The 26,057-nt window shown below is 39.1% G+C and overlaps 1 protein-coding gene and 1 long non-coding RNA gene across 5 annotated transcripts in view; one reads left to right on the top strand and one right to left on the bottom strand.

Moving 5' to 3' along the window:
- Positions 1-26,057, bottom strand: part of grm8a (glutamate receptor, metabotropic 8a) — a 189,310-nt gene that overhangs the window by 24,126 nt on the left and 139,127 nt on the right. For all 3 annotated transcript variants that reach the window (XM_026923574.3, XM_026923578.3, XM_026923577.3), the window contains one exon: positions 21,438-21,638. In XM_026923574.3, the coding sequence (XP_026779375.2) occupies positions 21,438-21,638 (201 nt within the window). The remainder of the gene's footprint in view (positions 1-21,437; positions 21,639-26,057) is intronic.
- The window catches only part of LOC113532274 (uncharacterized), a 47,364-nt gene that overhangs the window by 8,182 nt on the left and 13,125 nt on the right, over positions 1-26,057 (top strand). The window lies entirely within an intron of this gene.

Below are 26,057 nucleotides of genomic sequence, written 5' to 3'. Positions count from 1 at the left end.
CATCCTTGGCCTTCCTCTACCTGCGTGTCTTCACCTCAATGCAGGCTTGAGAGGCCTTGTGGTCACTGGACTCTCTGTATTTCAGCAATTCCCTTGCACAGGTGACCATAATGGGTGAACGTGCCTGGCAACCCTGACTTGTCAACTGTGGCCAACCATCGCTGGAGTTCCTCTATGGAGGTTCTGATTGATTGTGTATCCTTTACTGAGCTTTTAAACACTTTGCCAAGGCCCTTCGCAGACTTCTCCTTCAGGTTTGGTATGGAGCTTCCTGCAAACTGGCACCAATCCACCACCTTACCACATCTGAGCACAAGGGACCTAGAGTTCTTGGGTTTGAAGCTCATCCTTGCCCATGTAATGAGCTGCTCCAGTCCCCACGGGATCCATCCGCATCCTGGTGATGTCTTAGTTGTGAATGTCAGGTCTTCCATGAATGCTCTGATGGGTGGTTTCAGATCCCAGATTTGGTCAAAGGTCCCCTGCACTCTATGTCAGCTGACTTCAACACCATGTGCATTGCTAGGGAGAAGGGGACAACTGAAACAGTGCATCCTGTGATAATCCCCTACTCCAAGCGATGCCATGAAGATGTTATTGTCTGTGAGGATACTCTCAGCCTGGAGTCTGCATAGTAATCCAGGATGAGGTTCCTGATGTTACGTGGGACATGGTGGCGTTCCAGGGCGATCCCAACCAGCTTGTGGGGTATTGACCCATATGGATTTTTAAGGTCCAACCATAACACCGAGAGGTCCCCCTATTCTTTCTTGTGTGGGTGACCCCCCTTTCTGCACAAATGTGTGATGTAAGCATTCCTGAGGAGACACTCAGTAAGATGCCGGGCAACGACACTGAAAAATATCGTTCCCTCCATGCTCAGCAATGAGATGACTCTGAATTGCTGGATGTTCTCGGAGTTGTCCTCTTTCGGAATCCAGACACCTTTTGCAAATCTCCATTGCTGGGCTACCTTCCACCTCTGCCAGATAGCCCAGAGGACCTTCAACAGTCTTTGCAGCAGTCTGGGGCATCTCTTGTACACCTTGTAAGGGACACCACTTGGTCCTGGTGCTGAGCTTGAGCTGCTCACTCTGCTTCTGACCAAGTAGCTTCTTGGTGAAGTTGAATGGATCAGCCATGAAGGTAAGTCTCCTCCTTACTCTGTCCCTGCCTCACCTCATGTGCCCTTCGGAAAGTCAGAAGTTTTTTCCTGGAGATTCTACGCAGCTCTGTCAAGGCTTGTCTCTCCTCAACCTCCTCAGCACACTGTGAATTCAGCTCACGACTCAGCTGACTGATTTTTTGGGGCTCTACAATTCTTCACATAGGGCACAGGTGCCTTTTTTTTCTCCTGTAATCCAAATCTCTCTGCCGCTAGACTTATGATGACACTGGCCATGAACTTTAGCTTCTTGTCAGCATCTCCACTTGATGCCTCAAGAATCCTGTTCACATTCTCGTCAAACTGAAGCCACTCCCCCTCCTTATTGGCTGGAGGCCACTTCACTCATCGCTGCTCAGAAGTCATGCTTGGGCTTGGACTTTGGGTTGCACGGAGGTTCTCATCTCTGTGGGTTGCCTCCAGACCTGGTTCCTCCTGTGTCTCACCAGGGTTTCCCCAGTGCACTGCTTTCCTTGCTGCTTGCTCAAGTGCTTCATCTTCACCTGATGTATCTTGAGGCCATTATTGTTGTTGCAGATTTTGCCACACACAACTTGCAAACATAAATTTCAAATTGAATTCCCATATCTGATCTGGTCCAAAATTGATCTTAATAGGGCATCTAGAAAACATTGTTTCACTATCAACAGCTTTTAAGATGGCCCTAACATCTGTTGACACAGGCAGCAAGAAATAGTGTCAGTGCTTTAATCCATAATTTAATCCAAACAAACATCTAACTAATAAACTGTTGTCATTATGTCTGTATATTTGATGAAGAATTTGCAGTAAAAAAAGTTTACTTACTGTAAGTAGCAATGTGTATCTCAAGCATTTATTTCTCTAAACATGCTAGACACAAAGATTTCATTTCTAGAATGTTAATATGCTAATATGAGAATCATTTTCCTCCTTTCTTTAACCCTGAAGTTTTTTTTTTTCTACACTGTCCTCCAGCCTTGCTTTGAAGCATCTGTCATATATTTCCCTCTTTGCGGGGAAAAAGTGCACTGGAGTATACAGTGTGCAGACCCTACTGTCTGCGTGTACAAAGTCCATAAAGTTGTGAACGATTCTGAAGCTGTAACTTTATGGACTTTGTAAGATTTTAAGGATAGTTACTCTGCAATTTACTAAGGGACATGTGACATTAAAACACACATTTTTTTCAGGTAATGGTTGCTTTTACTTTATGCTTTACTTTTATCTAGATTAACTTTGATCTGTGAATTCACGAACCTTTGTCTTGTGAGCTGATAGAAGGCATGAACTGAAGAACAAGAAAGCAGAACTACTGTCTCTTTGGTCAGTAAAAACAAAAGGCGATGCTTCTAATTATGAAATAGCAGACACACTGGACTTTTTTCTATTTTTTCCATTTTGCTTTGCATACATGTTCGGGAAACAACAACAACAACAAATCCTTACCCCTACATTCTCTCCAAAAATCACACTTGCCAGAACCAACATAGTGGTGATCTATTCAACTTGTTGGTATTGCATGATTTACAGTCTACTTGCCACAAAAAAAGAGTCAGGCCTGATGTGAGTGGTGTAATTGAGTCAACTGATTTAAGCTTATTTGAGGCAAAAATGAGTTAACTGTGTGCAAGTAGATGGAATGTGCTTTTCTCCACTTACATTAAATTTTTTACTGTATTAATATACTATACTTGTTAGACACGTCATTCAATAACAGAAGTCAAGGGTTGCATGTGCTGTGGGTAACTAGTTAATATTTTCTTTCAGCGTGTAGGCTATTATAATTTTCTTTTTTTTCTAATATATTAAATATTAAATTTCTATTTGGGAAGACAGGTTGTTTGGTTCGTTTGATATCTTCCAAATTGTGAAGACCAATTTTATAGTGTTCTTATGCTCAGATCTACAAATATCTGCAATTAATTCAGCTTATTAACAGTAAATATCATTCATGATTGTTCTAGACAGTGTTATTAAGTACAACATGATATGTGTTATGTCAACTCCTGAGGTAGCCATGAACTCCGATTCCTAGAATCCCTCTAAGTCTCTAAACATGGCTGCCTCAGACCACACTCCCTAAAAACCACACTCACATTCACGTTCAAGGTCACCTGATTTCTAATTGCACACACCTGGACTCAATCACCACCGCACACCCAGATTAAAAAAAAAAACCCTGAAATTCATGCACCTGATGCAAAGATTTGCTCGAAGTTCATCTCTCAACCTATCAAGGCTTTGGTTATCTTGTGTTTCTGGTTATCTGTTTTTTTTTTTATAATTTTGTTCTGGCTTCTCGACACTGTCTCTGGTTTTTGGTCCTTGCACCACTGTTCACTGATTGCCTAATCTTGATCTGTTTGTTGGTGCTTTTGCTTTGGCTTTGACGGACTGGATTGTCAGTAAAGTTGTCTACCTGTACGTGCAACCATCTCTGCTGCCTCACAATATGGACATGGACTGCAGACAGTTACATTAATTTTGTAATAATTGTATAAAGTAAGCTTATAAACTTGGCTGGTTGCTTATGAATCCAAACATTTCAATCAGTATTTCAATCAAAGTTTTATTATTCTGCTGTTAGCATGGAGCTGTCCCATCCCCTGTAAAACACAACTGGATTTTATGGTAAAATTCTGTTTTTTTTTCTAGATCATCAGTCTGGTATCTTTGTAGTTTTCACCTCTTCTTTATTTTATTCTGTTCTGTTTGTCTGAATAGGACATTATCTCAAGTTTTTTCTCACCTGTCTCCATGTAGCTGAAGGAGACACTTTGGTGGTAAGATCAGTAATGAATGAAGAACTTTACACTGATGGATTTTCATGGCTCTTCTTGGATTAAGGCAGTTTGTAGGCAGTCTTTCAGCAGTATATTTAATCACTTTTTCATCCTAATGTGAATAGTAGACAGTGGACTTCAGCAACTTTATTCCCCTTTCTTTAAAGAGAGATCTTATGAGTGATCAACTGAGATCTTTTCTCTCTGTGATTGAAGTGAGAGCTTTTATCTCATGTGATTAAGGCTTAGGGCCTTTTAATGAGAAACTTTTCAATTGGGAGTTTAAATGGTCCAACAGTATCTATCTAGGAGTGGTATGGGAATCAATGGGGAATTGTGGGTTAGTAGGGTTATGCCCCCTTAAAGGTAGACAGGCAGCTGCATGCATGGTTTCCAATTTTTTGAAGTGGTCTGTAATGACCTACTGAGTTCATACCTCATTTCCTCAGAATATCAAACATGATAAACAGAAAAGTTGTAACCATAAAAAAATAGACATAAAAAATCTAGGAGGCATTTCATTGTGTAATCACTTAACACAACTGTCACTGATATCCCGCAGGAATCCACTCTCCAGGAAGAAATCAGCCCCAGCCTTGCTTCTTTATACCATTCTGTGTGGTTTTCTTACAAGCCATTGGTGGTGCTGTTGTGCTTGGTTCCACTATAGTCCAAATTTTGTAAGTCAATCTGGATAAGAGAGTCTGCTAAATTACTAAATGTAAATATTAGTGCAAGATACAGAATGTTTGGTAGTAGAATATTGTAAATTGGAGTATATAGGTACTGAAATGACTGGTTTTCACGGCATTTATTTTTGGTAATTGGAGGTCTCTTGGTTTTCATTTGAGATTATCCAGTCCAGTAGTAATCAAAGGGTTTAATCATGAAGCAAGAAGGTGAATCATAAGTATAAAATAGCTCCAAAACCTTGTAAAGTCCAAGAAAGGCATCTTGATGGGTCATACATGGTATTTTTAAAGATCCACCGTTATCATTTCCTTTATGTACGATTTCATTGCTGATCTCTTTGTGTAGTTCAACTTACACTGGTTTCATATCCGGTGTTAAAAACTTTGCTCTCGTCATTTCATACAAGACTCTTCAATCAGAGGAAGTGGTTGACAGTCCATCACTACTGCCTTAATGGACTCTCTAAGATTTACTCAAAATATTTTGCAGATGTGGACCACTTCAGGTAAAGACGCAGCAGTTCTGGCCTACTGTCAGCACCGACAAATTTCCTTGTGAATGGCCCAATAATGATATATACAGTATATAGATTATATAGACTGTGTTATACAGTATTCCACAAGATTTTATATTCAATTTATATGAATTAAATTTTTACTTTACATGTCCTTCGCTTGGTGCCATAATAAATGTTTAGATTCTATGTATAGACTGTTCTAGATTGTTAGTGTAATTATTTTTTTTTTTATCTTGATGAGTTTGTCTTAAAAATCAATGCAGTATCAATATCATTCATATTAATTTAGCTGATATGTGCACTTATTAAATACATCATGTCATACAAGGTGCACAGGGAGCTTAACATAAAGTGTTATAAATGCAAATTTTATTACCACTTTAAATTAAGGGCCTGAAAACTATTCATTCAGCTGATATACAGGCTTCGAAATATTCTAAAAGTGACCTTTTATTGTACTGGTGCTTTTGAATGCAAATGGACCACCACTTGAGTTAAAGAACAATTCCATGTACTTTCTTGCTCTTGTATGTCAATACAATAAATCCAGTTTCAAAAAAGGTAAGAGGGCTTCAGATACTTCATAGACAATGTCTCAGAGCTTCATTAATGTTCTTATTTAGATATTAGTAAAAACACTAATAACTTTCAGTAACATTCATAAAAAATAGACCTATAAGTTCCAGTCTCAGTCTAGCCATAATAATGATGGAGGTTTTTTTTCTCATCTCCTCCTAATGTTTTTATGATGTTATGTGACTTTGTCTTTGTGACATGAATGTCACCTCACAACTTTTCACAGAAGCTTTACATAAGTCCTCCAGCAATACTATATAAAAGATTCATGCAATGCTTATAAATGTGTTATGAAGGACTGATATAGGTACACTTCAAATAAACCGTTACACACTATAAATTATGCATATAAAGTACAATAATTGTGAATATGCAGGGAGTTTTATTGTTGTACAGTATAAGAGAGGGGGAAGTGGGTGAGGTTTGTTCACAGCATTACAGCCTTGAGAAAAAACACCCGATTTTCCTTTCTCTCACATGCTTGCCCCTTTTACCAGACAACAGGAGTGTGAACAGACCCAAGGATGCAGGTGCAGGTCTGGAGGTCAAGTGAGCAGTAACATTTTAATCTTTGGAATATTGAATTTTTATAGAGGATTTATTCATAATTGGACCATTAAGTTGCATACAGTTCACTGGAATAACTAAGAAAAATCACAGAAATAAAAGGCAGACAAAAGTGATTCCAGGCTCTGGAAATTAGCCCCTTTGGAAATTAGTAAATCTGGTATACACCAGTGTATCTTGTATTTTTTTTAAACAATGTAAGAAGAAGGGTCTTGGATCTTTCTTGAAAAGAACAGACCGTTATTATCCAGCATTTTTAGGGCATCGTTATGACCCACAGCCGATGAAGAAGCTTTTGAAGTTGTTCAGAGGTTCCCATAATTCTTCAGACCTACTGTGAATGTTTAATTTGTGTATTCAATATTAATGGGTGTGAGCACTCACACTCACACCCATCATCATGAAGTGCTTCAAAAGGCTCATCAAGACTCTGCTGCCCCCTCACTGGACCCCCTGCAATTCGCCTATCGTCCCAACCGCTCAACAGATGACATCATTACCACCCTCCATCTGGCCCACACCCATCTGGACAAAAAGGACAAGTACGTTTGAATGCTGTTCATAGACTTCAGTTCAGCATTCAATACAATCATTCCTCAGCACCTGATTGGAAAGTTGGACCTGCTGGGCCTGAACACCTCCTTCTGTAACTGGATCATGGAATTCCTGACTGGGAGACCTCAGTCAGTCCGGATCGGGAACAGCATCTCCAACACCACTGCACTGAGCACTGGGGCCCCCCAGGGCTGTGTGCTCAGTCCACTGCTGTTCACTCTGCTGACTCACGACTGTGTAGCAATGCACAGCTCGAACCACATCATCAAGTTCGCCGATGACACAACCGTGGTGGGTCTCATCAGCAAGAACGACGAGTCAGCATACAGAGGGGAGGTGCAGGGGCTAATGGACTGGTGCAGAGACAATAACCTGTCTCTGAATGTGGACAAAACTAAAGAGATGGTTGTTGACTTCAGGAGAGCACAGAGTGACCACTCTCCGCTGAACATCCACGGCTCCTCTGTGGAGATCGTCAACCTGTGGAGATCGTGTTCACCTGACAGAGAACCTCACCTGCTCCCTCAACACCAGCTCCATAACCAAGAAAGCCCAGCAGCGTCTCTACTTTCTGTGAAGCCTGAGGAAAGTTTTTGCAAATTTCTGTGTTACTACCTATTGCTGCTACTTATAAAATATTGTAAATAATTTCTTGTCATTATTATACTCTCTACCTGGCTGGTACCCCAATATCTGCTATATCCATAAATAGTATAAACTTATCTGCTGAATACTATGTCATAGTATATTTACATTCACAGCAATTTATTATACTGTTATTCTTTTGCACTACTGTTATAACTGACACTTTCATGCTAGAACTGTGTACTGGTCAGCGCTGCACTGTCTCTTACTGTGCCGATTGTCCTGTTTTAGTAGTTTTGTACTGTCTTGTGCTGTTTGCACATGTTTGCATGTGCACTTTACGTAGAAATGTGTAGTCTCTTGTAGTTCTGTGTTGTAGCACCATGGTCCTGGATGAACTTCATTTAATTTCACTGTGTACTAACTAGCTGTATCTGGTTGAAATGATAATAAAGCCACTTGACTTGAATAAGAACATGTACAATTGTTTACATCATTATTGAAGCAGAATCTGTCTATAATTGGGACTTGGATGAAGATCAAACCACATTTTTAGAGTAATTAAATGTAACACAAGTAGCACAGTGGTGCAGTGGGTAGTGTTGCCTCCTCACAGCTCCAGGGTCCCAGGTTTGACTTTGAGCTTGAGTTTCTGTGCATGTTATCCCTGTATCCACGGGAGTTTCTTCCAGATTCTCCAGTTTCCTCCCAAATCCCAAAAACATGGCAGTAGGTGATTTGACTAAGATAAATTGCCGTCAGCTATGAATGTGTGTTCATGGTGCCCTACAATGGATATCCAGGGTGTCTTCCCATCTCACACCCAGTGTTCAGTGCTCTGAATCCATCGTGACCCTGACCAGTATAAAGCAGTTTCAGAAAAAGTGAGTAAGTAAATGTAACACTGGAATTCTAATGCAACCTCTGCCATTCCACTTCCGTGGGGTATTCCATGAAGTGAGATAATAAAAGAGGGGCTTATTTGAAATAGCCTTGTTCACTTATCTAAACCAAAGGGAGTATGTTCTTTTAATTTACAAAAGGCTGGCCACAGTGCTAAAGGGTCCTCAGAGTCCGTTAGCAGTGTTAATGCTGTGTAGCTTTTCTGAAGAATTCAGCATGACTGAGGCTAGGGAAACATATATATATATATATATATATATATATATATATATATATATATATATATATATATATATATATATATATATATATATATATTTATATAATGTGTGTGTGTGTGTGAAATTGTTTCCACCTGATGGGACTACAAAAGCACAAGGATTGGCCAATAGAATTCATCAAGCTAAGCCAAACTTCAGAACTACACTGACATGGAGCAGATATGCCTAAAAACATATGTTGCCATAGTAACTCATTAGGGCTTACAATTAGCTTGCTTTGTGGAATCCAAATTGACGGAAATGGACAATAATTAATCCTGGCTTATTCATTCATTGTGAAGTCTTTCCAAACATTACAGTTTTGTTCTCAGCTTTGTTTGTTAGATTGTTTATGCTGTGTTTGACCCTTTGCCCATATATTTGGTTTGTTCTTTGGATTAGACTATGGCTTGTTTGCACTGTCATTTCCTGTGTTCCTGACTATTGCCTGGTTACCACCTTTGATCTGAGTTGTGATTTTGTTTTGTATGTTTGGATTTTATATTACAGCACCTCTGTGTATGGATCCTATCTCTCTCTGAGTCTGATGTGTTACATTAATGGAAATTATGGGATCATAGAGAGTATAGTTGACTTGGCCCTAAATGCCAATTGAGCTTTATTACTTTAAAAAGAAATTTTAAAAAAAAGAGAGGGCATACACAGCATTAAATGTCTGTAATTTCTTAGTTTATTTACCTTCATTAACCACTTTATCCTGCTCAGGGTCATAGTGGATCCAGAAACTATCCCAGTAACACTGTGTGTGAATAAAGAACACACCCTGTGTGAGATGCCAGTCCATCACAGGCCAGTATGGATACACACACACACACACACACACTCGGTCATGGGTAGGAGCGATTAACATAGCTCCCATTATGTTTTTGGAGGGAGGGATCAAACCATAGAAAATGCTAAATGCTAAAGCTAGCTCAAAAGGCACTATAGAAATCAGTTGTCAGGTATTTTGTGCCACTGTATTAGTCTCAATGTGATAAACATCAAGAAATGTTACAGCGTGGACTGTTTACAGCTGCTGGTGTTTTTAATTACATTCTCACGTAAATATTTCTATATAGATATCCACAAAGATATTATGGAGCTAAGCGTTTACATCAGAATGTCTAATACACTAAACGAGATCACTATTACTTTTAATGAATTTTAATGCATTGCGGTCAATATTTTCCCCTGACACACCAATAGTGTTAGCGTTGCTAAATTTCTAATTGCTTTGTGGGTGTAACAAACACGACTCAGAGAGGTTGTTAGGATCAGTGTGCTGGAGGATTACAAAGAATAATGTGCAAAATCCAAAACTCCAAATCCAGAGAATAGTCAGAGGGCCAGGCAGAGATCAATACACAATAAGGCACTGTATTTCTAAAAATCAGAGGGTAATCCAAACAGGTAAACAAAGAAGAAAGGCAAGGGACATTCACAACAATCAAGGCAAGACACAGTGTCTCAGAACGTACACAACTGGAAAGGCTTCTCAATGTGTGTGAGTATCCATGTGCTTTATATATTGTGGGAACAGGAAATGAACATGACAACAGAAGAATTGTTCTAGAAGTCAGGGGAGGGTTTTGAAATGTCCCAGGCTCTGATAGTACCTTGCAGCTGAGCTTTAGCATATAGCTTGCAATTTTTCCAAGAAAGAGAGCACTCCTTTTTTGTTGCTAGCTTTTCTTTAAATTTTCTCCTTTTTTGTGGCTATACATTTTTCAGTTGACTCCTTTTTTGGACTTTTTGGCTTTTAAGGAAAATTTTTTTATACATTTAAGCAATATTTTGGTGTACAACTTATCACATACATTCAGTGCCATATTTATAACATTAACCCATTTTTGTACAAATTTCAGATAGACTCTGTATGTATGTTTGTAGTACACACAGTGCCCAGTTTATTAGGTACACCTATTGTCATGGGCAGAGCACTGCAAGTGTGAGTTAAAAAAGTAATATGGCAGACAAACAAAAGGGCTAGACAATACTCAAAAAGGTGAGGCAGGCAAATGGTCAGGAAATGGGCAATTAACTGTACAAGTCTAAAGAAGCAAAGGGTATGCTGGCTATGGTCAAAACACTAATCAAAAATAGGCAGAAAACAAAAGCTTGGAATTGTCACAGGCAATGCTGGAGTGAGACTTCGCAAAGTGTGTTTGTCAGTCCTGGGGAATTAAAGGAGGATTTCAACTGTGATTGAGGTAAACATTATTAGTAATAGGGTGACTGTGAATGGGGAGAAGAAACTGACTCTGATCACAACTCCAGTGCAGCTTTTATAGTTTTTATAGATAGTGAACACCTATTAGAGCACACAGCTATGGTACACCTAAAAATGACTTGTTTTCACAGAGTTATAAATTTAACACAACAACTGTTTTTGTAAGACGATTTTAAGATGAAATGAATACAATACAGTCAATTGAAGCATCATTAAATTAGATGGTTTAAATAAAATGTGAGATGAGATGTTAAATTGCCTCCTTGAAAGCATGCAAACAGATTTTAGTTGCATCTGCATTCACAGAAGCATATGCAAATTTAATTTATATGGTTATTAGCTTTTTTTAAAAAAATCATATTCAATTTTACAGAATTATTTGAGTCTAGTATACAGTATGTCAGACCATTAGAATAAGTGCTAGCATTTAAGAGGGTTTGTTGTTATTGCTGTTGTGCATTTTCTTGCTTTCCAGAAACACAGACCAGTCACTATTCAATCAAAATTAGTCATTATTCATAGTATGAAATACTCATTGTTCATAATGGGACATGTGTCCTGGGTCAGCTCTGTTGATCCCCTTGCTATAAACAGTGCTTAATCTGTCCTTTTGGGGGTGAAAAAATGGCAGTAGGAAACCAGTAGATAAACATGCTACCCAACAATCCTGAGACTGCATGCTGCGGCCAGTCACTTTGTCATTTTAGATAAGACATTTTGAAAATACAGTTATTAATATATATATATATATATATATATATATATATATGTATATATATATAAACAACATTTTGTTCTAATGTTTAAAAAAGTCCTATGCTGTTTTTTCACTTCACTGCAAGCCTTAATTAATCACAGACTGACTGTTGAGGGCTTTTAAACATTATTGTGAACGCACACTGTCCAGCCTATCCAGGGTTAATTAATTGCAATTTGCTTTTTTGGAACCGACAAATCCGCAGGTCTGAGATTTGACAAATTCAACCCAGAATTTGAGTTTGGGATTTTTCAAGACCTCTTCCTGTAACAGACCCAAGCTTTCATCTTTTCTATTTCATTAGCATTTTGGCCAGAGATCCTCATTAGCTGCTTATTATTTTACTCTGTTAATCCATCAGGCACTTTTTGCGGTGGCACAGAAGTTGCCATAGGAATGTGGAGTTAGAGCTAAAAAGAGTAGAGCTAAAAAGAGCCTCAGGCAAGTAATGACACAAGCATTACCATTATCATTGCACCATTAAAGAAAAAATCCACTCTGGATGACTTGCATATCAGAATTTATAATTATTATACGGTATTCAGTGGAGTCCAAGGTTTATTATGTATTTCGGAGGCCATTCACACCGGATCCACGCCGTCTACAATAATATCAACAAATCTTCGACTAAGGTGCGTTAAACAACATGTCTAACATTCAGCTTGTTCAGTGTGTTGAGTGCAGGATGTTTAGTCACTCTTCCTCCGTCGTTAGTATTAACTTTATTTGTGATAAATGCATGTTAGTTAGCTCTCTGACGGAGAAGATTGCTGCATTAGAGGTGCGCATCCAGTCTCTAGAGAGGGTTAGTGAGAGTGAGAGCAGCGTAGTTTCTGTAGGGGAAAGTCTGGATGCCTTAGGCGGAGTTAGTAATCCCCCAACTCCGGCATTAGAGCCCTCACAGCGGGGCGAATGGGTGACGACTCGGCGGCATAATCGCAAAGCCAAAGCTAACGCTAAGGCTCGCCCACAGGAGCACCATTCCTCTCCGCTTCACGTGTCCAACAGGTTTGCTCTCCTCAGTGAAGCACCCGCTGAGAAACCTGAAAGAGCTCTGGTTATAGGTGACTCTATCTTGCGGCACGTGAAATTAGCTAGGCCTTTAGGGGCACCAGCAGCTTTAGTTAGGTGTATACCGGGAGCCAGGGCGCCGGACATAGCAGGTAATCTTAGGGTCTTAGGCAAGCACAGGTTCTCAAAGATAGTTATTCATGTAGGAGCTAATGATATACGCCTTCATCAGTCTGAGGTTACTAAGATTAACTTGGTAGAGGTGTGTAAATTAGCGAAGGCGATGTCCGATGCTGTAGTATGCTCTGGCCCCATCCCAATGCGGCATGGCGATGTAGCTTACAGCAGGTTATGGTCGCTGAACTGCTGGATGTCCAGGTGGTGCTCCGAAAACAATGTGGGCTTTATAGATAATTGGACTAACTTTGAGGGCAAGGCTGGCCTGTTAGGGCGGGACGGTGTCCATCCCACTCGGGAAGGTGCTGCTCTCATTTCTTGCAGCATAGCACATAGTCTCAGAACAGGCCTAGTTAATCGGTGACAATCCAGGGCCAAGGCCAGGGAGCAGACAAGCAGGCTAAACCGACCGTCTGCTAGCTGCACTGAGTCGTCACTTAGGTTCCACCGTATTGAGACTGTGTCTGTTCCCCGAGCTAAACAAAATTATAGACATACTCAGACAGTTTGTTTTAGTAATCTAATTAACATAAAATTAAACCATACCGAATGCATAGCCAGCACCGTTGATCTGAAGCTAGGACTGTTGAATATTAGATCTCTTACGTCTAAAGCGCTTATTGTTAATGAAACCATTACTGATCAGGAGTTTGATGTACTGTGTTTAACAGAAACGTGGATTAAACCAAACGAGTTTGTAGCATTAAATGAAGCTAGTCCTCCCGGGTACAGTTACATACATCAGCCCCGTCTAACTGGCAAAGGAGGAGGCGTCGCAGTCATTTATAATGATAATCTAGCCGTCACACAAAAACCTAGTCATAAATTCAACGCATTTGAAGTTCTTTATTCTAACATAACATACGTAGCCACTAAAAATAAGTCTACCCAGGTGATTCCAGTAATTATTATTTACAGACCCCCAGGGCCATATTCTGAATTCCTGTGTGAATTTGCGGATTTCATCTCTAACCTGGTTGTTTCTTTAGACAAGGCATTAATTGTTGGAGACTTTAATATTCATTTTGATAATCCAGATGACCCTCTGAGAACAGCAGTTGTGTCCATTCTAGATTCTGTAGGGGTTAATCAGAATGTAATAGGACCCACCCATAGTGGTGGTCACACTCTTGATTTAATACTAACATTCGGATTAAATATAGAAAATATAGTCTCATGTCCACAGTCTGAAGCTATCTCAGATCATTACCTCATCTCATTTAAAATGTGTATTAATCATAGTATATGCACCTTGCCACGTCACCATGTCAAACGTACGTTCACGTCAACAACTGCACAAAGTTTTATCAGTAATCTCCCAGATTTATCAACCATGATTGGATCACCGTCTGATCCCGAACAACTTGACCAGGCAACTGAATGTTTAGAATCAACGTTCTGCAACTCGCTAGATAAGGTAGCTCCACTTAAAAGAAAAATAATTAGGGAGAAAAAGCTAGCACCCTGGTATAGCGATCACACACGAACTTTAAAACAGACCACTCGAAAACTAGAACGTAAATGGCGTCAAACTAACTTGGTAGTATTTCAAATAGCATGGAAGGAGAGCCTATTGAGCTATAAGAAAGCTCTTAGTGCTGCTAGATCAATGTATCTCTCCACCCTAATTGAAGATAACAGAAATAATCCTAGATTCTTATTTAATACTGTAGCAAAATTAACTAGGAATAAGACCACAATAGAAACACGCACACAATCATTATATAGCAGCGATGACTTCATGAATTTTTTCAATGGTAAAATTGAAAATATCAGGCTAGAAATTCAGACTATTAATTTAAAACCGGACAGTTCTATAACTAACCCTGTAGATGATAATATGATAATATTAGATAAACAACTACAACGCTTTAGTCCCCTTGAAGAGACTGAACTAATTTCACTAATTTCATCATCAAAATCATCAACCTGTATGCTAGATCCTTTACCTACTTGTTTCCTCAAACAGATAATTCCTGAAACAATCAAACCTCTTTTAAAGATAATCAATTCTTCCCTTAGCATTGGCTATGTACCTAAATCTTTTAAATTAGCAGTTATCAAGCCCCTGATTAAAAAACCTGACCTCAATCCCTGTCAACTGTCCAACTACAGGCCAATATCAAACCTCCCCTTTATTTCCAAGGTCCTTGAAAAGGTTGTAGCACAGCAGCTATGCTCATACTTACATAGGAATAACATTCATGAAATGTATCAGTCAGGATTTAGGCCTCATCATAGCACAGAGACAGCACTGGTAAAAGTTGTAAATGACTTACTACTGGCCTCTGATCAGGGTTGTGTCTCCTTGCTGGTGCTGCTTGACCTTAGTGCAGCTTTTGATACCATTGATCATGCTATTCTCCTCAATAGACTAGAAAATGTAGTAGGCATTAAGGGAACAGCCCTTTCCTGGCTCAGGTCTTATTTGACTGATCGTTATCAGTTTGTAAACGTAAATGGTGACTTCTCTTCTCATGCTAAGGTAAAGTTTGGTGTTCCGCAAGGCTCTGTTTTAGGCCCACTGCTCTTTTCTTTATATATGCTACCTCTGGGCAAAATTATTCGTAAGCATGGTATTAGCTTCCACTGTTACGCTGATGACACACAGTTGTATGTTTCAGCAAAGCCAGATGACAGACACCAGCTTAATAAAGTTGAGGAATGTGTAAAAGACATTAGAAACTGGATGCTTATTAACTTTCTCTTACTTAATTCTGACAAGACAGAAGTACTTGTACTAGGACCACATGCAGCTAGAAGTAAGCTTTCTGATTACATAATAACTCTGGATGACCTTTCCGTTTCATCATGTGCAGCAGTAAAAGACCTTGGTGTGATTATCGACTCTAGTCTTTCTTTTGAAGCTCATGTAGATAATATAACTAGGATTGCTTTCTTTCATCTCAGAAATATTGCTAAAATAAGAAATATATTGTCGCTACACGATGCAGAAAAATTAGTTCATGCTTTTGTTACCTCTAGGTTGGATTATTGTAATGCCTTACTGTCTGGATGTTCCAGTAGATGCATAAACAAGCTCCAGTTAGTCCAGAATGCAGCAGCGAGAGTCCTTACTAGAACCAGAAGATATGACCACATCACCCCTATCTTATCCACACTGCATTGGCTCCCAATCAAATTTCGTATTGATTATAAAATACTACTATTGACCTATAAAGCACTAAATGGTCTCGCGCCACAGTACCTGAGCGAACTTTTGGTCTTTTATGATCCGTCACGCCTACTCAGATCAAAAGATGCAGGCTATTTGTTGGTACCTCGAATAATGCGGGCTACAGCTGGGGGTAGAGCTTTCTCATACAAAGCCCCACAGTTATGGAACAGCCTTCCACTTAGTGTTCGGGGCTCAGACACAGTCTCAGTGTTTAAGTCTAGGCTGAAAACATATTTGTTTAGTCAAGCCTTTTGTGAATAGTTTTCTTAGGTACAGGGGCAGGTCTGGAGGGTTTCACAGGCATAGAGTGTTGTGGTGAAATGGGATGTTTGGATGCTGTCGCCCCCCCACTCTCACACGTTCACTCAGGTTTGTCGACGGTGGAGTGGCTGGCTGCCTTATGTCCCAGGGTGCCCTCATGTCTGTGTTAGCTTCTGGCTCTCCCTTTCAGTTATGCTGTCATAGCTAGTCTTGCCGGAGTCCCTGCTTGCACTCTGCATGCAAAGTACATCGTGCTTAACCATTAGAGGACAAAAGCTCACCTAACAATCTCTTCCTTTCTCTCCATCTCTCTCTCTCCCTCACTCTCTGTCGAGCTACACATGCTACTTCTGAGATGCCAATGATGCCAGTGATCCTGACCCCTTCTGCTCCTCCTCGCTGCCTGACCCATCCTGATGCCCTACTTCTGGTTGGAGTTCTCATCGGTTGAGTTCGCTCGCTGCTGCTGGGGGTGGCCCCATATGGACTGCCTGAAGAACTGTTTGGATTGCTGGGGATGGTGCCACCTGGGGGCTGTGGAGATGGCTTGGGGATCACATATGGGGAGCTGTACTGTAATGGCTTGGGACTGCGATTGCTGTAGTGGCTTTGGGGCTGCAGTTGCCACGAGCAGCTTCGTACTCAGGACTCCATCAGTGGACAGTGGATAGATTTTAACCAGCCGGACCTCTTGCAAATACTGCGATGAATTTATTGGTTGCACAATTGCACTATTTGTCCATATAGTACACAATAGAAGGGATTTATTTATAATTGCACTATCCGTTGCACCCAGATGAGGATGGGTTCCCTTTTGAGCCTGGTTCCTCTCAAGGTTTCTTCCTCATATCATCTCGGGGAGTTTTTCCTTGCCACCGTCGCCACTGGCTTGCTCATTAGGGATAAATTCACAGTGATAAATTTAAATATTTACAATATATTTTTGTGAATCCATTTATTTCTGTAAAGCTGCTTTGTGACAATGTCCATTGTTAAAAGCGCTATACAAATAAAATTGAATTGAATTGAATTGAATTTATTTTCTAATGAAATCTAATGAGTTGATATTTTTGGTTTAAACTTATTTCATTCTTTCATGTTGGTCTATTTTCATTGATTCATTTGATTCTATTGCACTCATCCTAACTTAATCCTAATTTATCATCCAAGCTTACGCATAGTTTATTGTGTAACACTGAGTAACATTTTTATATGCATAGAATGTGTTTTACCAGTTATACTTATGTGTGAGGATGGGTTTTTAAGGAGTCACTCCTGACAATGTTTATGCAGAAACCCCAAGTGGAAGAAAAGTGTAATCAAGGGTAAACTGATTAATCAGGAGCTTCCGTTCCACTTGTTGCAATTTTAGTTGATCTCTGCCAGCAACTTTACCACTTTTGAAGAGGCCAACATAATGCAGCACTGGCATTTCCGTGCACACTCAAATCCATTCTACTCTCAGGTCTATAGCCACAGGCACACTTCAACAAGAAATTGGAGACAGGTCTGGCATTTCCCAACCATGAGCTGAATAATGTCTTACATGCTCCCATATCACTCACACAACACTCAACAGCAACAATAATGAAGGATTTCAAGTCGTTGCAGGTTTTCCAAATGTAATGGAGGCATTAGATTTCACACATGTAAACATATAATCATCCTTTTAAAGGGAAGTTCTTTACCATATATGGTGATTTAGAGTGTTATTTTATGTAAACATTTGTGGCTGTGGATGAGCAATTTAGTATGTGTACAATTCATCACCATCTATTGCATACAGCACATGTGATAAACACCAATTTTCTAGAGTATATTGGCAGTTCTTACTCTTGTTCTGTGCAATCTTTGATGGAACTCCATGGCTGCTAGCTTGAGTTCCCTTGTTAATGTGCTATCCCTGTTATCTGTCTGTTGTTCAGGATGGCACTCACCTCTCAGTATGTTCTGAGCTTATCACGTTGCCCACTGTTTGGTGACCCGCGGGTCTGTGAATACATTGCAGTTGAGTGGTTCTTCCCAGTGTACCACAATCTCCACCACTGAGCTTGCATATTTAGCTCCACTATCAGGCTAACACCCCTACCTAGTGGGGGCTCCCTCAGTGTTTTGATTCAGTCCTGCAGCCACTATCTGGAATGCCAGGCCTGTGACCTAACACGGATGAGCAGCCTCCATCATTATACTGCTGCTGGCCACTGTTGAGCTCTCTCAGGCTCTTTTCATGGTTGGCCCGCAAGTTATTTGGGTTCCATTATACACAGCTTTGGCTGTGAGTGACTAACGAGCCATGCTGCCGGATTTACACCCATGCAGCCAATGTCTAAGCCTCCTGGAAGACAAGCATGAACACCAGCTATGTGTCCGTTGCCTCGGCACTGACCAGTCTCCGTTCAGATATCCCCCGTCACATCCAAAATCCTTTATGTGCATGAAGCAATCTCGGCAGTATGCTACTTATACAGTAAGACTTCACACAAGCTTTTACTTGGGCTCCTGTCCTTGGCATGGTAGTCTGTTAGTAATGTGACAAAGCTTTTTTTTAAAGTGAATAATGTTGGATCTTTCCAGCTTGCTTCCCCCTCTCTCACTGTCTCTCTCTCAATCTCTCTCTCTCTCTCTCTCACACACACACACCAACACACACAGGCTTAGCTCACTGCTCAGGGAGAGGGAGAAACAGAGAGAAATTCATCTTCACACTCGCTCACTTTCAGCAACCACTTTATCCTCGTCAGGGTTGCGGCAGATCCAGAGCCTACTGATCTTCGCCAATCCACCTTGTGGGAGGAAACTGTGGGAGGAAACTGGAGAACTCTGAGGAAACCCAGACACAGATACAGTAACCGGAGCTCTGGGTCAAACCGGGGAAGCTCGAGGTGTGAGGAATAATTATATGGCATTCCATTGTTTTTGTGTGTATTTTCAAATTCACACAATTTCATATGAAAATTTCAAAAATAAAATATTGCCTTTATAACGCATTGTTTGTTTTTTGTTTTTTTTTTTAAAGGTCAAATACTAAATAACTGAGACACAACTCTAATTTCTGCATACTTCAGGCTGCATGGATTAAAATTAACTAAAGGATTTATACTATATATCACAACACATGAGGAGAAATACCTGAAAAATTCTGAGACTGCGAAACAGGTGTGAAGTGTTTGATTAGGTGCTAGGATTAATCAGATGTTTTCTATTTAAGACCATTTTTCTCTTTCAGTTTTCAATGCATTTAGGGTTTTTGAGGAGTTTCCTAAAAACATGTGAATACCTTCCAGCTATTAATCAGTGTCCTCAGTGCGTCTCCCTCATCCTGCTCTCTCTCACTTGCACTCCCTTTTTGCCTTCGGAGCACTTCCAGCCCAAGGTTCTCTCCTTGTCAACCGGCTAAATCTGCTTTGCAGTAGCAGCAATTGTATCTGATCTTAGTGTCCTGTCCTCTAAGAGGAAGTCATCAAGGAGCTCTCTTTATCAGCAGAAGAATTCAAGCTGTGCAGATATCACAATCACTCATGCTGGGTCATTAGAGAAAGTGGAAACTGCTTACACTGCAAAAAACGATATCTTAGCAAGTGAAACAGCCTGAATATGAGCAAATTTATCTAATATTTCTTATTATGAGATCATTATATACCAAATATAAGACTATTCAGCCTGTTTTTAGATGTTTTTACCCATTTAAAGCTTTAAATTTTCTTATTCTATTGGCAATATGATTTTGCTTCTTTCTAGACATAAATTTTAAAAATTTCTTAAAATTAGAAAAAGACTATTGGTAGAAAATGTCTAGAAAATGGTACAATAATCTTTTGTTTTGTATAGGTTTTGTATAATTTAATCTTATAACAGGAAATTCTAGATAAATATAACTATATTCCAGATACTTTCACTTCCTAAGATGTCATTTTTGCAGTGTAAAAAAGTTAAAAAGCTCTTTATTGGCTTCATCTCAGGCAGTGTCATGGTTCAATTAGCAGAAATGGAATGAGTCTTCATATTTCTCCTCTTCAAAATGTTTCCAAAAAGACATATATGTAAAGAAATGACAGATGCTTTGTTTGGTTTGATTATTATAGATCCCTCACTACAAAAAAATTCAGTATATTTCCACTTGTTAAGATGTCATCTTTTGCAGCGCTGGTCTTATTCCCTATGGCAAAGTCCAGCCTCCACACCCCTGCTATGACCCATGATAGGATAATTAAAAAAAAAAAAAAAAATCCAGGCATCTATTTCTCAGCTAAACAGAAATAAAGTGAAAATCAATTAAAATAAAAGTTATATAAAACAGCACAGCATGAGAAGGGTCTGTATAAAGGTCTAAACTTCTCTGAAAGAAAAACAAATTCAATTCAACTCACAATCATTAAACAATCCTCCTTAAAAACCCTATTTATGCTCACTTTGTAAGTATGATTATTTAAATTGGCTTCCATTTTAATGTAGTAAGATTTCTACTGGCATCTTTAAAAGGAACAGTGTGCATTATTGTTATATTTCACGATTGCTGTATTTTCTGCATAATACGCTTCTTTGGTTACACTCAGAAAAACATGTAACTTATTTAGTCAAAATGTATTTAAGACAGCAGAGGACTGTGATTTTCTATAATCAATGAAAGGAAGCTGCGCTGTACAGGGTGAATTAATGCACTTTTAAGCGTCCACACACACAACTCTTTTATCATTGCACTATATGCTGATTAAATCTACTTGCTTAGCAGCACAAAAATGACAATGTGTCTGTAACCAGCAAACAAGAGGAGACTAATTGAGTAGAAAGAGAAGAGTTAAAAAAATTTACAACATGGATCCTCTGATAGAGTGACAAAAATAAGGCACAAATCAGTTTCAAGACTTGTGTGAGCTCAGTGAGATGTGAACAGCACCATTCCAACAAAACCAAACTCTATTTTCCATCACCTCATGAATTATAAAGATGAAGTGCATCATACAGAAAACAGTGCACTTATTATCTTATGCAGAAAAGCTGCAATGCTGCACCTAACTGGATTTATTCAGCCTCAGCTATGATTTATATAAAGTGACAACTTAAGTAGAACAAAATGAAAGGACCTGCATTGTTAAAAAAAAGAGGTAGATGAGTAGAATACAAGGTAATGAAGAAGGAAACAAAGCAACAGAAAACCTTCAGGTATCAAAAGCAACTATTTAGGATTCTTCTAAACAGGTGATGAAACCAGGAAGCTTTAAAACAAAGTTACTCACCATTGAACTTGACTTTGCGAATATACTCCAGCAACTCTTTGCCATTGATGTTGCTCATGCGCGGACAAAGGCCAGGGTAGCCAAAACACAGGTGTCTGTGCATGCTGTGGAGAGCATGGGCCATAGCATACACAGCATCCATGACAAACTGAACCTTCCCCTCCTGCTCATAACTGGAGTCACGGCCCACCTTCTCCAGCCCTGTGTGCACACACACATACACACATACACACACACACGCACATTAAGTGGTATTTTCCCTTTATTTCATTACTCTAGTCTAATGGGAGTATGTAATCCTGCCATCTCATTTACTCTTCTAAATGAGCAGGCACGCCATTCTGCATGAATTCCAAGTACTGAAGAGCTGTTTAATATGATGCACACTTCAACCCAATAATTAGCATAATTGGCTAATGAGTACACTGATGAGGTGAATGTATTCAAATATTTGACGAATAAATATTACACAGTGTATTTTAGACATACAGGGGTGAAAAATATAACAGTGCTGTTCACTGAGTTATTGATTATTTTTGCCCTCATACACCACATAAGTTTTCTCTGTGAGCGATAACAGTATGATGCATAGCCTATGAACGAAATCTTTTCAACTCTATTTTTACCCCCTGGAGCCTTTGAGGAAACAAAAGACAACTAAAAACATGGCTGGACGGGATGAATTAACAAGTGATATGATCCATCAATCAATAATCATGTCAGTGAAGAATGAAATGAAATTCAAGCCACTTTTACGATGCCTCCCGCAGAGTGGAAGAATGTATGCACACCTCTAAAAAGGAGACCGATTATCAGCTCTTCCTCGGGTAATGTAAAAGAGACGGAGAGTGACTCGACAGAGCGGTCAGACCCTTTGAATCCAAACAAAGGCAACATGTTTTGCAACTCCAGAGCCAAGACATTCACTAAACACAGATTTGGCTGTGAGGCTGAATATGACAACTGAGAGCTGGCAATAGTCTTAATGTAAAGGTAATGTAAAAAATGTAATGAAAAAACAATTCAAAATAGTAAGTACATTAGATTTTAATGATTGTAAGTCAGGGGTATAGTTCTGAATAATGAAAGCAATATTATAGCAGAAATAATAATAACAGCAACAATACTATAGATAAAAAATAGCAATATTGAAATAGCAATGTTGAAAAATGTGTGCCAAAAACATCAATATAGGCTATTTCAGGAACAACCAACAGAAAATTTTGATGTTGAAATCCGCAACACAGGGGACAGATGCTGATCCGTTAACGATTACGCTATTTACTGTAGTTCATCAGCGAAAACGTTTGTACACACATCTATTAATCTAAAAAAAGCATGCATTTTCTAAGCTTGTTTTTGCATGTTTGGAAACTGTATAATTCAACATAGTGAACAGAGAAGACACAGTGTCACAGCGTCATCTATCAGAGATATGTAAAATACTAAAATTAACACAATAAATGGGTTAACAAAAATTGACTTGATGAGTTGGCAAAAAAACAAATAGCAGTTTACCCATGTCTGGGCTAGTACCTTAAACATCCATTGCTATACATCATTACAGGATCTGGCTAAGGCTGTATTCTTCTGTTTACTTATTTCTGTATTTATTAACTCATTTAATTAATTTCTATATGTAGCCATCAATGAAATGTCACAGTATCTCCTTATTTTCATGTGTTAATCAATATCAGACTTGGACTAATATCGAACTAACATTGGAGATACTGGTCACTTATTTTGTGTGCTACACTGAACAGATTCAGCTGCTACCATATCACATGAATAATAAAAGAGGTGCAGTTTCAATTAATCAAGTTATTCTCTGGCAGCATAGTGGCACACCAAGTTAATGTTGGATCCAGTGTTCGATCCTGAGCTCTTGTTACTAACTGTTTCATATGTTCCCTTTGTGTCTGTTGGGTACTCAGGTTTCCTCACATCCTCAGAAAATAACACTACATGTCCAATACCAAAATATGTAAGTCCATACATACCCACTGGGTACAGTACAGTATTCCACAATGTGATGTGATGTCAGCATCAGACTTAACAAATCATGACATCAACCACAGAAAATGTTTAAAGAAAAAGAATTAGCTTGTCTGCAATTACAAGCATTGACAACTCTGTACTGCTCCACAGAAAGAAATATTATTCTCAGAACAATAGGCATAAAATCACTAATAGTCATATTTAGAGTTAGTAGGCATACTGAGGAGTTGCACTTATCAGTATCCAGGCCTCAGAATTAACCATGGACATAAGTGATGCTTGGACTAGGACTATTCAAGGCAGTCAGACTCAAAATCTACTCAGTATTATTAGTCTCACATTTAGTCTTGATTGCTGTGACTAAATATGAATAAAAAAAAAAACACTTTCCTTGTTATGCCTAAAAGAACAAATAATAGAGAAAAAGTTATGCAACTAAATTACGTAATAAATTCTAAAATAAATACAGAAAAATATATTGCAATAAATGCATACATAAAATAAATAATAGAACAAATAAAAATAAATAGCTACAGAAAAGAACAGACCCCTCCGAAAGTATTGGAACAGCAAAGCCAAATCTTCTGCTTTTGCTATACACTTAAGACATTTGGGTTTGAGATCAAAAGACGAATATTACAATTTTTAGTGAGCAAAAGTATATGAACAGATAAACTTAAAGTAAATGAAAGTAAGTAACACTTAATATTTGGTTGCATATCCCTCGCTTGCAATAACTGCATCAAGCCTGCGACCCATTGACATCACCAAACTGTTGCGTTCTTCTTTAGTGATACGTTTCCAGGCTTGTAGCGTAGCTTCTTTCAGTTGTTGTTTGTTTTGGGGATTTTCTCTCTTCAATCTCCTCTTTAGGAGATGAAATGCTGCTCAATTGGGTTAAGCTCTGGTGATTGATTTGGCCACTGTTTCCCCTGATGAAGTGCTTTGTTGTGTTGGCAGCAAGTTTTGGGTCATTGTCTTGCTGCATGATGAAGTTCCTCCCAATTAGATTGGATGCATTTCTCTGTAAATTGGCAGACAGAATGTTTCTGTAGACTTCTGAATTCATTCTGCTGCTATCATCATGAGTTACATCATAAATAAAGATAAGTGAGCCTGTTCCAGAAGCAGCCATGCAAGCCCAAGCCTCATTTAACTAATTTAATTAATTGACACTACCTCCACCGTGCTCGACTGATGAGCTCGTATGTTTTGGATCCTGAGCAGATCCTTTCTTTCTCCACACTTTGGCCTTTCCATCACTTTGGTAGAGGTTAATCTTGGTTCCAAAACTTTTGTGGCTCACCTCTGTATTTCTTCACGACTTCCAATCTGGCCTTCTGATTCTTACTGCTGATGAGTGGTTTGCATCTTGTGGTATGGCCTCTATACTGTATTTCTGCTCTCAAAGTCTTCTGGATTGTGAAATCTTCCCCCCTGCCCTATGGAGGTTGTTGGTGATGTCACTGACTGTTGTTTTTGGGTTTTTCTTCACAGCTCTCACAAAGGTTCTGTCATCAACTGCTGTTGTTTTCCTTGGCCGACCTGTTCAATGTCTGGTTATTAGTACGCCAGTGGTTTCTTTCTTTCTCAGAACATTCCAGATTGTTGTATTGGCTATACCCAATGCTTGTGCAATGGCTCTTTTCATAGCTTCAAAATGACTTGCCTTTCTCCCATAGACAGCTCACTGGCCTTCAAATGCAGTCTTCACAACAAACCCCAGGGCTCAAATCAAGCGTAGACATTCAGAGCTATTAATTGTTTAAACAATCAATCTAACAGGGCACACCTGGGCAACAAGAAACAACTGTCAGTCACAAGTTACAATATTTTTGATCACCCAAAATGGGTGGGTTCCAACAAAAGGTGCTCACATCTAGATGTAAATATCAGAAAATGAAAGCTATAATTCTGACATAAAGTACAGGTTTTTGGCAGAGAAACAAAAGGGCTAGGCAATACTCAGAAACATGAGGCAGGCAAATGGTCTGGAGATCAGCAGACAAGTACAAATGAGGCAAACAGTGAGAAGGCTCTGGTCAAAACAGTAATCAAAACAGGCAGTAAACAATGGCCTGGAACAATCAGAGCCACAGTGCTTAAGAGACACTTAGTAAAGTGTGTTTGTCATTGTGGGTTATTTAAAGATTTAAAAGGAATAGTCTGATTGCAAATAGGTGAATGTCATAAGTAATCAGTGGCTATGTTTACATGCACATTAAATTCCGTTTAAGGTCTAGTTTTGGATTGCAGCCGTATTCCGAATACAACGTTTATATGCGTACAGGCATCAGAATATTCCTGTATACATGGTTGTTGTAAGTATGCCTGAGTTGCCATTTCTAAATACATAGCCTACAGCTAAACATCTCTTAGTACCCACAATTCCTTGTGGACTAAGCGTGCACATATATCTCCTTTCAGTGGATTTTCTAAACAAGGTGTCTGCAAATTTCTGATTAAAACAGGCATATTCCAGGGGTGGGAATCAGAATTTGGGGAATTAGTATAATGTCTTAATTTGAATCCAGCAATCGGATTGCGGCATTTACATGACTCATTACTAATCAGAATATTGCCAAATTCAGATTAATATCGGAATATCGATGTGCTTGTAAA

The sequence above is a fragment of the Pangasianodon hypophthalmus genome, chromosome 18 (genome assembly GCF_027358585.1).
Source record: "Pangasianodon hypophthalmus isolate fPanHyp1 chromosome 18, fPanHyp1.pri, whole genome shotgun sequence".
Classification (NCBI taxonomy): Eukaryota; Metazoa; Chordata; class Actinopteri; order Siluriformes; family Pangasiidae; genus Pangasianodon; species Pangasianodon hypophthalmus.
Note: the sequence above shows the minus strand (reverse complement) of the source record. Positions and strands in the feature narration are given on the sequence as shown.